This window comes from Monodelphis domestica, chromosome 1 (genome assembly GCF_027887165.1).
Source record: "Monodelphis domestica isolate mMonDom1 chromosome 1, mMonDom1.pri, whole genome shotgun sequence".
Lineage (NCBI taxonomy): Eukaryota > Metazoa > Chordata > Mammalia > Didelphimorphia > Didelphidae > Monodelphis > Monodelphis domestica.
The window spans coordinates 612,163,156-612,180,751 of NC_077227.1; the positions used below are offsets into that span (position 1 = coordinate 612,163,156).

Genomic DNA, 17,596 nt, shown 5'->3' on the forward strand with positions numbered 1-17,596 from the left:
AAAAATCAAGTCATAATTTTCCCCTTTCAATATTTCGCAAAATGAAATTCTCTGTCTTCCCTATCTATGTATGGTTCATATTATTACAATTCAGTCTGAGTTTTCCTCTCCATTTTTATAGTACTTTACCAGAATGAAGAAATGAAGCTAATCACTTATGAGCAAAGCAATGTGCTAATTGTTGGGGACACAAAAAGAACAGTAGAGACAATTCCTGCTTTCAAGGAACATTGGAGGGAATGTTCCTAAGGGGGAAGAAAACACACATAGGAGGTTTCAGCTAGAGGTCAAATGCAAAAGTTCCATGATCCGTAGCATGCAGCAGAAAAGCAGATGGAAACATGTCTTCTTTAATGTCATTACCATTGATACAAATCAGTTTTTTCTAATGTTGAACCATCTGATAGTGCCAAGAACCTTGGTAGAGAGACATCTACTAAATTTATATCTTTCAAACAAGATGCGTATCTCAAAAATACCAAGCACATTAGGCCCAAGAGGGACTATTTACCCTCATTCTGACTAGTGACATAAACCTATTATCAGAGTTAACAGATAATACATTTAGAGCTGGTATCTTAGAGGTGATCTTACTACTTTTTATGAATTTGTGCTTTAATTTCCTCATATGCTTTGAACTCACAGAAATTAATCCTATTTTATAAATGTATAACTAGGACCTAGAAAGATTCTAGTGAACTAGATGACTTCTAAGGACCTTTCCAGCTTTGAACCTAAGGAACTATTATCCTGTGATCTAGTCTCATTGCTTCATTTTATGTTTGAATAAACTGAGGCTTAGAGAGGTCCAATTATTTTCCCAAGGCCACAGAAGAGGTTTTGAACTAGAAATCCAACACCATTTCCAAAGTATTATAGAGCTTCTATTTTACATCTGAGCAAACTGAGGTTTTCTTCTCTCTAATGCTAGTTATAGAAAAGGCAAACATCTGATTTGTTTTCTTATTTGAAAGAGTCAGGGGAAATGTAGCATCACTGGTCAGAATTGCTAAGTAGGCTCCCCACCAAAAGTACCTTCTCTCTCCATTCCATAGTCCTTGAATCATAATAATTAGAGTTTCTCTCTCTCTCTCTCTCTCTCTCTCTCTCTCTCTCTCTCTCTCTCTCTCTCTCTCTCTCTCTCTCTCTCTCTCAGAAGTATATGGGTGATCTTAAAACCACATATGCTGTTTTGATAATTCCAACGAAATGACCAGAGTGACCAAATTATGTTCCTCTGCCACTAAAAATATGCATATGTGCCTGTTATTCAATTTAGTTTGGATTTCTGCCTTTATTATGTCATTTCACTGGACTCCTTATAAACTGGTGGATTTGAGAAGGATATATTTTAATTTGTGGGTGTGATGCTGTGTTGAATATTTTCATTTTCCTATTCAGATTAATGAGAGACAGTTTGGTAGAATAGAAGGAGCTCAAGCTTTAGACTCAGAAGCAAAGTCAAAAGTAGGCTGAGGTAAATGAGGTACAAGCCTTAGGGAAACGAAGCTATGGGGTACAGAAAATGTACAAAATTTACAATGGCCCAAGCATGCTGTTCCGTTAGGATAGGAGAGCACAATTTTATATTCTTGCTTCAGTTGTAAAATTCAATAGTTATAGTGTGGATCAGTTACCTGGATTTGAATTTTAATTCCAGTGCCTGATGCAACAATTAGTAGCTACAAATTTGGGGAAATCATTTTATACACTGTGAATGTCAGTATCTCCACCTATAAACTGGGAATAATAATGTTTTCACTGTCTCTCAGGTCATTGTAAGTACTGTGCTTAGTGCATAAAGCAATATAAAAGTATGCATGGGAGAAATGGATGGCATCAAAAAGTGGCAGGATCAAAGAAAGGAGGGGTGTGTGTTAACATGGCGAGAGTGAGGGATGAATGGTGTAATGTCTCTATTCCATTGATATTCTCATGATGTAAGGAAAAGCAAGAAATGTTCACCCTGGTATAATGTGTGGAGCCTCATAGGTAAACTTATAGGAGGATTTGGACTAGATTCAGACTGGATGGACAAGTATGGATAGACTGGAATCTCTACCATGTGAGGGAAGTATTCATATCAAAGAAGTACATTCATCATACCCTTCACATCCCAGTGACACTGATCTATAGATCATCATTTATACCTCCTACTACCAATCCATAATTTCTATCCCCCTCAACCCTTCCACTCCAAAGTTACAACTTAACTCTACCCGGCCCTTCCATTGTGCCCTCTAGAATACCTGCTCCATAGGCAATAAACTTGGCTTCATCTTAAATCCTTTCCTCTTCTACCCCTTCAGTTTTCTGGCAATTATTCACACCTGCTTTCCCCCCAAATTACACAGCCTTTATAACCACTCTTCCTAGTATACTGGCTGTAACCTTCACTTGTTCTCCTTGGTCCAGGATTGGGAACTGGAATACTCCTTGCTCCTCATTGTCACTTCCTGATTCTCCCCTTTCCTCCATCACTCAGTAAACTCTCTTCTTTTGAGAGTCTGACTATTCATATCTAACACTTAATCAAAATCCTGGTACAGAGCCCCAAGTCACTTTCCTTCCTTTCTTCAATGAGCTCAACACCTAACACAAGGGTCTTTCTCAAAAGGTTGCACATCAGCTGAGTCTTGAAGAAAAGAGGGGATCTCCAGAAGTGAAGGTGAGAAAGAAGAGAATTCTAGACATGGAGGAAGGCTATGGAGATCAAAGATGTCTGAGGAACACCAAGTAAACCAGCATGGCTGGAATATATATGTTAATATTGTTTATTTGTTTCATTCATGTCCAGCTCTTCATGATCCTATTTGGATCTTAGGAAATCCTATTGTTTTCTTAGGAAAGCACTTAGGAGTGCTTTGTTATTTCCTTCTCCAGCTCATTTTACAAATGAAGAAATTGAGGCAAATAGAATTAAGTGAAGTCACTGTGCCCAGGGTCACATAGCTAATAAGTGTCTGAATCCATATTTAAACTTAGGAAGATGAATCTTCCAGTCTTCAGGCCCAGTACTCTATCCATTGTTCTTCTGAGATTATAGAGAGGAGTGACTGTGTAAGAATAAGGGAAAGGCAGGAAAATTGTGAAGGATTTTCAAGACCAAGCAGAGGAGTGTATATGTAAAGACTTGAGGCTCAGTGGATAGGTAAAGAGTGTCCTCTTCCCATGAAGGGACCCAGATGCTGAGCTGAAGGACAGTTTAGACCTGGTAGAGCATGAGCTTTTGAAAAAAAAAAGTATGCATGGCTGGGGAATCAGCCTTTTATTCTTCAGCTTGTTGTTTTTTGACTAGAGTGTAACTGGGGAAAATCTCTTTTTTGCTACTTGTTGAAGCTCAAAAAAATAACAAGGGGGCAATCATCTTAAACCTATTATATATTTCTCCACTGACTTTTGGATCCCTTGTTGCTTTAGTTATATAGAAATTATAAATGTCATTATTAAATAAATAGATTCAGTGATCCTCTTTAATGATTTTATCAACCATAGAGAAATGGTCCTTCCTTTTTAGAATTCATTCTTTTTTAGTACACATTTCATTTTGTCCATCATGTCCCTATTGAAATATATTGAGTTATAGATAATTTCTCCTATGAATTCAGAACACTTTTCCCTGCTTAAGCATTTCACTTCTATAACACTGTCAGACACAACTTTCCTGGTAGAGATTTACAATTTCTGTTAGTAAGAAGAATATGAAAACAACAATCATCTGATTAAATGAGCCACAATATTTTCTGCAAAATATACAATTACTTACAACACATTGTACAGATAGACTAAATTAAGGCTGTGTAATACATTTACAAAAGCTACCAGAACTGAATTGGATGGTAAATGCTTCCAAGGCATAACATGGCTTTCTTCACAAAGCATGAAGAAATCTTTAATTGCATCCTCTTACTTATTCTGCAGACTTGTTTCTAAGATAACTTTAGTTTGCAAAATGAAACCATTTCAGTATGTCAAAAAGAAAGTATTCAGTCCTGACCTGCCAGTCATTTCATTAATTTGCAAACCTGATTGAAATCTTCAGGAAAACTGGCCTTGGGGAATAGTCATGATAGGTAGTTACCCAGAGTTTCTCATAAAATCAGCTGCAACATGGCTGAGATGGACAGTGCTCTTTCTATGTGTATCTGGACTTTTTAGATCAATGGTCCTTTGTATCTTCTCCCCAAAGGGAAAGGCAATGGGCTGGAATGGAGCATGGATTTTGAAGTCAGAAAACTTGGGTTCAAGGTTCACTTCTGTAAACCTTAAAATTCCTTAGACTTATAAATGTTGGAAATTTCACCATTGGGATATTTCATACTTGGAAAATTTCTTACTGATAGTCTATTGGAATGGGAACCCCACTGGCATGGGAGGTTCCTTCTCTTCCCTTCTTAAGATTACTTTAGGACAGAAACCTTTTGCTGAACAATGGAAAGGACTTTGACCTATGCTTAAGCATAGAACAGGAATTTCTTTTAGTCATGATTGATTTTAGAATTGATACAATGGAGATACTTGGAATCAATCTCCACCCTATTCAGTCCTAACAGGATTGAGTAAGGGCTACAGCCTAGATCAAAATTTAATTATTCCAATCTCTACCCTACTCAGGTTAACAGGATTTAGAAAGGGCTGTAGCAAAGGATCAAAGATTTAATTATTTGAAAATATGACCTTCAACAGACATGTGCAAAAGCCAGAGACCTCTGGGAGGTCCTGGGTTAAGCTAGAGCCTCCATTGGCACAGGGAAATTGATGGACAGTGATTGGTAGATGTGAGAACTGAGGGGAGGCAACTTGGATGGTTTGCTTAAAGATCAGGGGGGTCTGAAGACTCGGGGTGGTGGTTGAGAAGTTGGTCGGTGTGATTGGTGTGGCTCTGAGAAGCTTGCTCTGAAGGAAGCTGAAGGTGGGGGCCTCTGAGACTGTTTCTCCATTTTGGTCACGTGAGTAATAGGGACTGATCTCTTTTCTTTGCCTCAGCTATCTAAGGGCTTGGGCCTTTTGGCCCAGCCTAAACAGAAGGGGTATTTAAGCCCTATTCCCTTCTCTCCCTTTTTCTCTCTCTCTATCTCTAATTCCTTTCTTCCTCCTATTGAAATTAAACTCCATAAAAGGTTGACAGCTGACTTGAGTTTTCATTTAGGAATTACATAGCTGAATTCCTTGGCGACCTTAAATTAATATATATCAGTCTTTTAAAGTGATTTCCTTGTCACACTTCTCATACTTGCTACCTTTGTGACCATAGGCAAGTCACTTTACTTTCTTGGATCACAGTTTCCTCATCTGCAGAATGAAAGGGTTGGACTAAATGACCATGAAATTGTAATATGGCAGGCTAACTGAGGACAGCCTTCCGTGATCCATATGTCTAATTTCCAAAGGCTTATAGCTGGGAAATCTTACTTAGTTTTAAAGCTGTTATACCAGTATTTCCTTAGTCCTAAGGTGACTGCTAAGAAAGCAAAATCAAAAGGGATTGCATATCACTGTAGTGCCCTTTCTTCTGATTATGGGAAGAAAGAGTTAGGGATCCAACTCTATATGGGGAAATAGTGGCATGGAACTATAACCACGATTTTTGGCAAGTGGAGATGGGAGGAGCTTGCTGAGGATTTGTAAAGGGCATTATTTGTTTGTGGGAATGCTCCATAAAAAAGTGTGGCTTGAATTCCTTTGCCTACTGCCTCAGTCAACTTCAAGTTGTGCCAGGAGAAGGAATCATCCATCTCCCAGAGAATCTGACTCACATTAAAACGGTGTAACTGGCAATACTTGATTTTTTTAGACATGAATTCTTGACAGGAGGCTATGGTAGGGGAAGGGAGGCAATAGGTATGTTAGTGGTTGTAGGGGAAGATGAGGCTTGGAAGCCGGGTACATAATTGTGACAAGACCTTGAAGAAAGTGGCCTAAGGCCACATAAGGGAGCTGTGGCAGCTACTTGGGGCTGGTGGAGGACTTTGAGGCACAGGGGTCATCCAGGGAGGAAATTCCACCCTCACCCCACATTGGTATTCTAAAACAAAGGTCTGATGGTCCTATTCTAGGTGAAAAACAGTATTTAATTTCTACAAAACACTAAAAATATATATCTAAGCGAAGGGGCTAATAATAAATAAATTTAGTCAAGACAAAAACTGGAAAGTTTAGAACAAAATGTTGCATGGTGGTGAATAATTTTATTGTTATATGGAGCAAATTTGTTAATGGACCACCATACTGGTGCTGGCATTCATTGTACTTTATCCTTGGTTTGACTGTTTCTATGATAGTAGACATAGTCTGTCAAAAGTTGGATTTCCATCTTGTGCCTGCTTGGCATACCTTTTGAGAACTCAGGGTTACTTCTGTATCATCAAAGACAGGGAATAGGACTTTCCCTCAAATACTGTTTTATTGCTACGTGTATCAGGACACCATAGTTTCTGAAGAGTCAAAATTATAAGTAACCCAAAAGACAAATGAGAGGTACATTTTGAGTGTAAATAGCCTGTAGCCTAAGGTGACTTGGAGAGAAGTAGCATAAAAAGACATCCTTAGGTAGATGTATGATTGGAAAAGGAAGTAAGGAATAAAAGATGGACAACCTGAGAGTTATCCTAAGATCCAAGAAATACTAGAAAAACTAGTTGAAAATCTCCAGGAAATAGAGAATTTATAGAAGGACATCAACAAGAGTAGTTCAGGATGAAAAGAAATGGATGTTTTTCAATTTGGGCTGATAGATGGAATGATAGATCCATTGAAATATCAAAATCTTTATTGGGGAATGTAGGACAATTTCAGGAAAAATTAATTCAGATGAGGTCTCTGACATTTACTAGCTGTATGACTGATAGAGGTAAGTTCCTTAATTTCTCCAGCCCTCAGTTTCTTCATCTGCAAAATGAGTATAATTCCCTTATATCAACCATATAAGGGTTGATATGAATCTTCCAAAATATGTAATTTACAAACTTTAGAGTGCAGTATAAATGACCTTGATTATTGTCATCATTGTCATCATCGTTATCACTGCCACCACCATCCAGAGACAAAAATGACCAGGACAAAAGGAGACTAACAAGCCGAGCATATAAATGTTTAGCCAATGCCTTCTGCATTCCAGGTACTATGTTAAGTGCTACACCTTTGGTTGTGGCAGATCTTTGAACACAGAGACCCAGATTCATTCAGAGACCCAAGGAAAGTTCAAGAGGATCAGGTTCTTGCACTGGGTTTCAGAGATGAGTGAAGTTTTAGTAAAATTCATTAAATCATTTAATAAGCATTGGTCAAGTGTCTCTTATTCTAAGTCACTGTGCTAGGTGCTGAGGATGTAATGACAAGTGATGAGTCTCTGCCCTTTAGGAGAGGGCACCAATATTCTACCCAATATTCTATTGTAGAATACAAAAAGGCATAAAATTTAAAAACCTTGGGTGATAGGCATGGCATTAACAACAATAATAAGAGTTAGCATTAATAATAAATTAATAATAACAGTTATATAAGATTCTATAGCATCTTAAGGTTGTCAAAGCACTTTACATATGTTAACTTATTTGATCGTCGCAAAATGCCTGTAAGGTAGGTGCTATATTTATCATCATTTTATAGATGAGGAAGTTGAGGCCCAAAGAGGCTAAATATCTTCCTCAGGGTTCCACAGCTGTTAAGTGTATGAAGCAACAGTTAGAGGAGTAGAATCTGTTGTCCTGGTATACTGACAAGATCATCAAGCCTAGATTCTGGCATCTTTCACAGCCCCTTTTCCTCCTTTCCCTTCACATTTTTCTCTTTTCTAGTCTAAATAGTCCTCATTTTTGCAATTATTAAAAAAAATTAATTTGGCAACTAAGGGGTTCTAGACCTTTCACTTTTCTAGCTTGAACATACACACCAGTTTGCCAATGTCCTTCTAAAATATGGTACCAAGCACTGAATATTTCACTAGGGGTCCTTAGGTTATCATTAGATTATTTTTGGATTTCCTGACACAACAACTCTTCCTTAGGGTTGCATTTCTTTAGTTTCAAGGTTTTTTTAATCATAAGGTAGGGATTCTTAACCTTCTCACTGGCACAAATCCTTCTGACACTTGGATGAAGCCTATGGACCCCCTTTTCAGGATTTTTTAAATGCATAAAATAAAACACAGGATTGCAGAGGAAACTGATTATATTGAAACATAGTTCTATATGTATATGTGTTTACCTATTTGCATAGATGTATGTATGTATGGGCTCCAAGTTAAGAACCCATGCTCTAAAGGACACTCTAAATAATCACTATAGAGAAGATTCACTCACCTGTGGATTGTTAGCAACCACCAGTGGAACAGCTCATGGAATGTTATTGAAAAGTTCTTCAATAAGGAAAGAAAAAAAAGGACAGACACAAAGCCACATTCTGTGCACCACCAAAAAGTCTTGTGGAACACTACTTACATATGAGCCATAATCCACTGCCAGTGTCTGCAGGGCCCACGGGAGGCCCAGGCCGATCAGAATGTCAAACACATTGCTTCCGATAGAGTTGGACACAGCCATGTCACCCATGCCTATAAGAACAAGGGATGACATGCCCTCAGACAGTGATGGGGGAAGGATCCCTGCCAGATACTTTGGGGCTTCAAAACAACATACCCTATATGTGGAGTTTATTCTAATTTTGCAAATTCACCAGATTATCCTGGTTGTATTTTGATTTTTTGTTTTCTCAAACCAGACTATCCTCTCCCAAGGAGACAGGTTACACTGACGATGGGGAAATGAATGAAATTCACATTCTTTCCTTCACATTTCCTACCTAGGCAAGTCCTAGGTTCTGGTGCTATTCTATTTGCATTGTGCTCAAACTTAATTTAATTCTACACTAATAATGGTCTACATGACAAAGATTCTCTTGTGCTCTACACACATTTCCTGGACATATTTTATCCCTTTCAAGATGCTTCCTACTCCTCCCTCTCTCCAGGGATCTTTTCTACTCAAGGATATCTTCTGTACTGCCTGAGAAACATAAGCAAAAGCTCCCCACATCTAAACCTTCCTGGTGCTACTAGTACTTTCATTTGCTAAAAGTTGGTAGATACGTGGTGCCAATAACAAGATCACAAAGTTGCCTTAGAAAACAAATTAGTTGGGCAAAATCTATGGAATTTAAGAAAATGATTCTTTAACAGGCCCCTTCTCATTCATGTTAACTGCCACTTTCCTGCTTTCTTTGGATACTAACTTCCTGTTGCTTTTCAAATAAAAACTCACTTCTTGCTTTAGAGAAAACTAGGCAGCAGCAGAATGGATGGGGTTGATGAACTTGAAGTTAGGAAGACTTGAATTTGAATCCTGCCTCACTTACTGCATGAGTGATTATATGAGAAGTTATTTAATCTTTCTGTGCCTGTTAGTTCTTAACATTAATTTGTGAATATTTCTAAAATATTTATATACATTGGCATGCTTTATTTTAAGAAGAAATACTTTCCTAAAAAGTTACTTATAAGTCAAATTACCAAAAATTATTGTAATTTAAGTTTATTAAGGTAGTTGTTTATATCAATTTTATTGTAAATCCTCCAATAAAGTTACAGAATCACTTCTTAACTTATCTTTAAAAAAATTCTTATCTTCCATCTTAGAATCAGTACTATGTATTGATTTTAAGGCAGAAGAGCGGTAAAGGCCAGGCAATAGGGGTTAGTTAAGTGACTTGACTTGTGTCACACAGCTGGGAAGCATGTGTGGCCAGATTTGAATTTAGGACTCCTGTCTTTGAGCAGGGATCTCAATCCACTGAAACACCTAGTTGCCTCTTTTACTTTATTGTTTAATACATAAAGAAGAGGGAATGATGATGAGTAAACAGTTTGCCAAGTTTGCCAAACACTGAAGGCTTCTTGAAGGAGGTGAATTGTAATGTTGGTTTTTGTAGGGCAGCACATTCCAAAGGCCAGCACATAGGAACAACTCTTCACTGATAGGAAAGTCAAAACCATTGATTTGGTGGCTTTTTATATCCCAAAGTTAGAAAGGAACTCTGGGGATTCTACCTAGATAGGTATATTTCTTTCTCCAAGGGGTTAAATCCTACAACTAATTCTTTACTTGTTTCTGAAAAGTTTCTTCCTTATTAATGAGATTTAATTGCTTTGCATTCTCATTCAAAGACAGTTTGCCTAGCACAACTTTTTATCACAACTGGAGTCTAGGTACATTTCCCTCTCTCCCTTCCACCCTTCTCCTTATTTTTCTTTCTTCCCCTCCCTTCTTCCCTTCTTTCTGTTTTCCCCTTCCTTCCTAACTTACCTTGTCTTGCAACAATAAGGCTGGCCATGCAATCAGGCACACTAGTCCCAGCTGCCAGAAATGTGATCCCCATAATCACATCAGGAATACCCAATGTGTAGCCAATAATTGTAACCTGAAAGGGAAAATACATGGTTAGGAGATGTTCAAGAAGACCTGGAACAACAACAAAAAGGATCCTTCAGTCTGTTTCTGGACTATCTCTGTGGAAGACTGCAATTATCTTACTTTTCATTTTTATGATACACAAGGGATGGAAGCAAGATGTAAAATTTTCTAAGGATGTGGGATCACACACAAATAAATCTTTGTGTACATAATCTCTGTGCCACTGCCAGAAGAGCTCCAAAGAATGCACATAGTGTGTAGACAGGAAAGTTTGCACATTGTCATTTTCAAGATAGAAACAGAGGGAAAAAGGGATTTTATGGATTACTTATTGAACTTCTACCCCAATAGGAATTGGCCATAGTGAGCTGCTTCTTGACTCCTGGAGACAATTTACAATAAGAGATTTAAGTTATGGAGAGGGGCAACAGGTGGCATCTGGAACATTTTAAAATATTGCCTAAAATTAAGTGGAAAATATTCTTCTTTGCAATGAATAGCCAAGGGAACCAAGGCAGAAAACAGTCAAGTGAGGCAACATTACAGCAGGTACCAGTGTAAAATCCATATGGGATCATAGGACCAAAGATTAGAGAGGGAAAGCACTATAGAAACCACTGAGGAGGAGTCCAGTCCCTTTATTTTAGGTAGTGTAGTAGAGCCCTAAGCCTGGTATCAGGAAGACCTGGGTTTGAATGCAATCTCAGACATTTACAATACAACTTCAAATAAGTAATTTAAATTCTGTTTGCTTCAATTTCCTTATCTGTAAAATGGGGATAATAATATTACCCACCTCCTAGGGTTGTTCTAAGGATCAAGTGAGATAATAATTATGAAGTGCTTAGCACATAGTAAGCAATATCAAATTGCTATATATTATCTATCTATCTATCTATCTATCTATCTATCTATCTATCTATCTATCTATCTATCTATCTATCTATCTACTTATTATTACATATGAGGTTAAATGAATTGTCCAGCTAGTAAGCATCTAGCTAGTAAGGGTCTGAGGCAGGATTTGAATTCAACTCCACTCCAATGCCTTATCCACTAAATGGGAATCCAGGCAAATTCACTGTGGCTGCATGTTCTAGTTTGGGAGAAGTGGACTTGAATAGCTGAAAATGACTAGGTCATTTTAGGATAACACTTGATTTTTTCCACCCTCTGTAAAATTACAAGAAATGCAAACCACATGTTGTAAGTAGCACAATTCTGTGTGGTTCCTGTTCCACCAGCGATTGAAAGGCTAGAGAGGCATATATATGTACAAAAGCCTCACTACTCTCTGAAAGCAGTTTGGGAGAATTGTTATTTTCCTGTTGAGAGAATTGGGAGAGTTTAATTCAAGTCTTTTGGGATACCTTGGCTGTCATCCTTTAAAACCAAAGAACATGTGCTATTTTCCTATTTAATGCTGAATGGCACTTGGTGTGGACTTGGGACTCTCTGAATGCTTGCATTCTCTAAGGAGGAAATGTATTTCTATTTAGAAATACATTTGATTCATATTTAGTAGCTCTGAAAAGCCTTTTTGTGAAATGGAGTTTGGTTTTGTTGGCCTCACTACAAGTGCCCAGGCTAAAATTGACCTTGTTGGCCAAACCTTGACTTTTCCTTCTAATCCTCGGCTTATTCCCTGTAGCTGTCTGGTTTGGCTCCATTGCACTCAAACTGAAAAGGAAATACTGTTCAAGTTGCATCCTCACTATTATTAACACATCCAGAACAGTCTCAATTATCCAGCAGTTAATTATCCAGGTGGCCTGGACTAGGTCTCTGTTTTTCGAGGTTCATTAGTACCTCCGTCAGAAGAGGGCAAGAGAATATGTAGGATGGGAAATCAAAAGGGTCCAGTTTAGTCCCTCATTTTCTTTTCGGTCTCTATATTTAAGAGAAGAAGGAGATAAACTGTTAGCTACATTTATATTATTTCATTTGTCCATTATGTCCATTACAAATGGATGTCATCTTTGACTATCATTCTTAAAATGATACCATGCTGTGTGACATTGGGTATGTCACTTAACTCCTGTTGCCTAGCCCATATCACTCTTCTGCCTTGGAACCAATATTTAGTATTCATTCTAAGATAGAGGATAAAGGTTTTTAAAAATTATATTATTATATCCACCACCATCTATCAAATCATATAAATCCAGTATTTAATTCTCTATATGGATCTTATATATAATACTCTTTATGTATTCTATATGTATATGAAACAACCAACATATGCTAAATTAATTTAGGCTTGTGAATTTAATAATTCAATTCAATAAACATTTATTAAATACCTATAGTATGCAGAGGATTGTTCAGATGCTGTGGCACACAAAGATACATAACCCATGAGAACTGTGATTGTGACATTTCCAATATTTCATACCCATTACCTTTTTCCCATGTCCAGTTCCATGGCATTGGATTAAGTCCTTTTCATAGAAACATTGACTTTAGGTCCAGAAGGGATGATAGGGACAGTCAATTATAACCATCAATGTACAGTGGAGAGAATACTGGATTTAAGAAGTCAGAAGACCTTTTCAATCTGTGTGACTTTGAGCCAATCATTAACCTCTCTAGATCCCAGGTTTCTAATTTATAATAAGATAATGGAGTTGGACTAGATGGACCCTGGGTTCTAAGTCCCTTCATTTTAAAAATGTTGAAGTGAGGGGCCCAGAGAGATAAAACATCTTGCTTTACCCACAGTTACACAGAGATCCTGGGTTAGAGGAAGGATTAGATCTCAAATCCTCCAAGGAAATCCCAATTTTTTGAATTGCTTTGGGTTTTAGGTTCTCTTAGTCATAGCTGCAAGCCACTAACCATCCCTGAGAGGTAATGACACTGTTGTTTGAACAGCTTAAAGGTCTGAGGACTGGGCATTTGCTGCAACACTCACCATCCAAACCATCATATAGGAGAAAGCTGCAATCCACAGGGTGGAGGAAGCAAATGTCACCATAAACCACTTTTCCCATTGGGGTTTGTTGCAGTTGGGTACAGTAAAGTACAAGACCAGACTCAGTGGCCAGGTGAATAACCACTTCACTATTTCCAATTTGCCAGCTGCAGGAAAAAAGAGGGGAGGGAGGAGGAAGAAAATATCAGTTGACTTATTTCCCATATTCTCTGTCTCCACTTAAATCCTACTTGGATGGCTACATACCTAATAGGATTATTGGGTGTCTCTTAGACATCTGAAACTTAGCATGTATAAAACAGAACTTATTACTTCCTGAAACGTAGCCTCCTTGCAAACTTCCTTGTATCTGTGTAAGGCGCCACTGGCCTTCCAGTCACTCCAGTTCATATTCTTAGAGATTTCCTTGACGCTTTCTGTTCCCTATATCCAATTAGATGCCAAATCCTGTCAATTCTACATCCAAAGTATTTCCTTATTTATCTTCTTTCCCCTCACCTGGTCACCACATTAGTTCAAGCCTTCATCAACTCTCCTCTAGACTTTTTATTGGAGAATAAGTTTTTATTGATTTTTTTCCCACATCATCATGGTTTCTCCAAGTATCTTCTATCCCCTCCCAGAAAGTTATTTCATATAACAAATAATATTTTTAAGACAACAAAAGAAAAATGGGAAAAGTCAGCATAACCAATTAATACATAGAAAAAGTCATAGAAAAATTAATACATAGAAAAAGAAAAATTAATACATAGAAAAAGAAAATATAGGTCATATAAAATACTCCTGGGTCTCTCACTTCTACAAAGGAAGTCAGGCAGGGGGTCTATTTTTGTATTTTGTGTTTCAATCCATGCTTATTTTTTATAATCCTGAGACATTCACTTTTGATTCTTTTTGACTACATAGTAGTCATTGTCTTACCTGGACTCTCATGGTAGCTTCTTTACTGAGTTCCCCACTCCGGGTCTATTCCCTCTCCAGTTCATCCCCCCACCCCCTTCATAGCTGCTATGCTGATATCTTCAATACACAGATCTCCTCATGTCTCCATTCAAAAATCTTTATGATTCCCTATTGACTCTTTGATAAGATAGAAAATTCCCAGCTAAGCATTTAAAGCATTCCAAAACATGGCTCGCTCTTACCTTTCCAGTCTTATTTCATATTAATTCACCTTACAAGTTCTCCATTTCAATCCAAATTGGCAGGAGGCTCTTCCTCATACATGATATTCCATCTACTATCTTGTCTGCCTTATATTCAGAATGCATTCTCCCCTCATCTCTTCTCCTCAGAATGCCTTTTTTCCTTCAAAGCTCAGTCCAAGTACCACCAAGCCCTCAGGTTTTAATGATACCACTTTCTTATTACTTTGAGTGTACTTTGTATTTATTTATTAAACTCCTTGAATGCCAAGATTGTTTTCATTTTTGTCTCTGCACTCCCAGGACCTACATCAATGTATTGTATATACTTAGTACATGCTTACACATAGTTGTTGAACTGAATTGTTGTTGAATCTTTCTTTCAGTTGTGTCTGACTTGTTTCAGACCCCACTTGGGGTTTTCCTGGCATAGATACTGGAGTGGTTTTGCCATTTTTTCTCCAGCCCATTTTACAGAAAGCAAGTCAAATAGAGTTAAGTGACTGACCTGGGGTGATGTAGTTAATAAGTGTCTGAGGTCAGATTTGAACTCAGGAAGATGAGTCTTCCTGACTACTGGCTTGGCACTCTATCCACTATGCCACCTAGCTGAATTAGTGTACTAGTGTCTTCCCTGAAAGTCCTAGAGAGCTGATCTTATAGTCAGGAAATCCCAGATTCAGTAGGAGCCTCTGACTGGCTACATAGTCATGGGCTAGTTGCCTAACTGTTCAGTGTCCCAGATAACTCTCTAAGATTATATAAATTGCCAAGAGGGTTCCAACTACATTTGCAGAGGAAGTCCTTCATGAGGAGCTCTCTTTATTGAGGAAATCATTAACCTCAAATATTTCCCCTGGGTCCCCATTGTTGGGGTTCCAATGAAAAGAAAAGATGAAAAAAGAAAATTATCTTGTTATCTTCTTGACCTTTTGGCATGCCTTGAAAAGCATGACACTCAAGAGTTTATGGGGGATCACTTGGTAATTGAAAGGAGGCAATAAAAGCCAAGTCAGGACTTTTGACTAGAAGAGGATGGGGTAAGGAGACAATTAAGAAGGTTGTTTGCCTTTTCTTACAGTACAGCTGGTTAATTTTCAGTTTGCTTTATAGATATTACCCTCATCTAATTTAAGTTTTTTTTTAAAGCCCTTACTGTGTATTGGTTCCAAGGCAAAAGAGTGGTAAGGGCTAAGCAATAGTGGTTAAGTGACTTGCCCAGGGTCACATAGCTGGGAAGTGTCTGAGGCCAGATTTGAACTTAGGACCTCCCATCTCTAGGCCTGGCTCTCAAGTCACTGAGCTACCCAGCTGCCACCCCCATCTAGTTTAATAAAATTTTTTTTTATTGTGATTGCTATGAGTAAGGCCCTGGTGAACAAAGACAAAAAGATCAAAGCTTTCAAAGGAGTTTATGTTGTGTATATGTGGCATTTAAACTGACATAAACTATAATATAATCTTTGTAGAACAGAGGAGAGGAAAGAGAAAATATATTTTATTTAAGTGGAGAACGTAAGACCCAGAGAGGTGGTGGGATTTAGGATCCATTACCAGAACCAGGAGTAGAATGCAAAACAAACAAACAAATCCTCCTGGTTATGTCTGTTGCACTTTGCTGTATAAATAAAGTCTTTAAAAATGCTTCAGAATCAAGATCAAACATGCTTCCTATGATGTTAATAATTCCTTTGGCCAGTAGGCTAGTTGAATTTCATCAACTCTGGCTTGGGCTCCTCTTTTGGGATAAGAAGCAGGAGACCCAGATCACAACTATTGTCAAGTCACTTGCATGACTGCTGAGGCCAGCAGGACAGTTAATAGTCGTTTGTTTAAAAAAATTAGGTGGGGAATTTTAATATCAACCAGGTACTTGGCATTGATGCACAAACGGAGAGGAAAATATGCTCAGCACCTTTTTTTTTTTTTAAGAGGCAAATCTTTAAGTAAATAGCTTGTGACACTAATTTAAGAAATGTTGAAATCTGAGGATACATTTTTTCAATGTGAAAAGTGCTTGGCTTTCAGTGAACATAGTGCCACCTTGTGGAATCATTAGGCATTACATGGATCTACTGGGGGACCGACACAAAGCCGGAACTCGGGCTTTATGCTTTGCTTTGCTTGCCCTTTCCCGTTCTGTCCGATAGAATTGGAAGAGATATCCAACGTCTTTGTGGGGACAGATGTTGCAAAACTGAAGAGTAAACAGTGTATAAAGTCTGATAAAGGGCAAGAATAAAGGAGAGGAAGGAAGAGGCTAGAAGATGAACACCGCAAGAACACCTCCTCATGACAGTAGTTCAGAGAAGTCACGGTTTGCGTTGGGCAATGGGTAGTGGGTAGAGTCAGGAAGAATAGTCTTTCTGAGCTCAAATCTGGCCTCAGCTGATAGTTATGTGACCCTGGGCAAGTCACTTAACCTTGTGTGCCTCATTTTCTTCATCTGTACAATGAGCTGGAGAAGGAAATGGCAAACAATTCCTATATATATATATTTAGCCCTTAACTTCTGTCTTGGAATCATTACTATGCATTGTAATGGCAGAAGAGTGGTAAGGGCTAGGCATTGGGGGTTAGTGACTGTGTGTGAGGACCTCCCATCTCTAGGCCTGGCTTGGCTCTCAAACCCCTGAGCCACCTACCTGCCAGTAGCTTTGCCAAGAAGACTCAAAGGTCACAAAGAGCCATCCATCATTGAACAACAACTGTTTGCATTAGGTAGCCAAGAATTAGCAGAGAGAGCGAGGAGGAGGGAACATCCTTGTGGATTTGCAAACTAACTCTTGCCATAGAAAAAATAAAAACCCTGTCAACAATTTCAGGACTTCTTGTTTTAATATGTGGAGACAAACCTATACTTGTTTGGGTCCCAGAATTTCCTCAAAGCCACCAAACCGACAGGCATATTTTGCCTACATTTTGCCCTGATGGATGAGCCATGTATCAATTTATTCAATCTTCATGACATGCCACCGGTGCATAAATCCTCCCTCCACCCTCTTTGCTACACCAGTTCTGAAAACAGTAATTAAATCAACAACACCAAAGTATTTCTCCCTGGTTCCACTCCCCTCTATGTCTTGTCTTCACCTTTTAAAATGTGA

At 38.2% G+C, this 17,596-nt stretch overlaps 1 protein-coding gene across 2 annotated transcripts in view; it reads right to left on the reverse strand.

The window, feature by feature from the left end:
- The window catches only part of SLC24A3 (solute carrier family 24 member 3), a 762,044-nt gene that overhangs the window by 46,316 nt on the left and 698,132 nt on the right, over positions 1–17,596 (reverse strand). For both annotated transcript variants that reach the window (XM_007476642.3, XM_016427591.2), the window contains exons 13-15: positions 13,321–13,487; positions 10,299–10,413; positions 8,439–8,551 (exon numbers count right to left, since the gene is read on the reverse strand). In XM_007476642.3, coding sequence (XP_007476704.1) covers positions 8,439–8,551; positions 10,299–10,413; positions 13,321–13,487 — 395 coding nt within the window. The remainder of the gene's footprint in view (positions 1–8,438; positions 8,552–10,298; positions 10,414–13,320; positions 13,488–17,596) is intronic.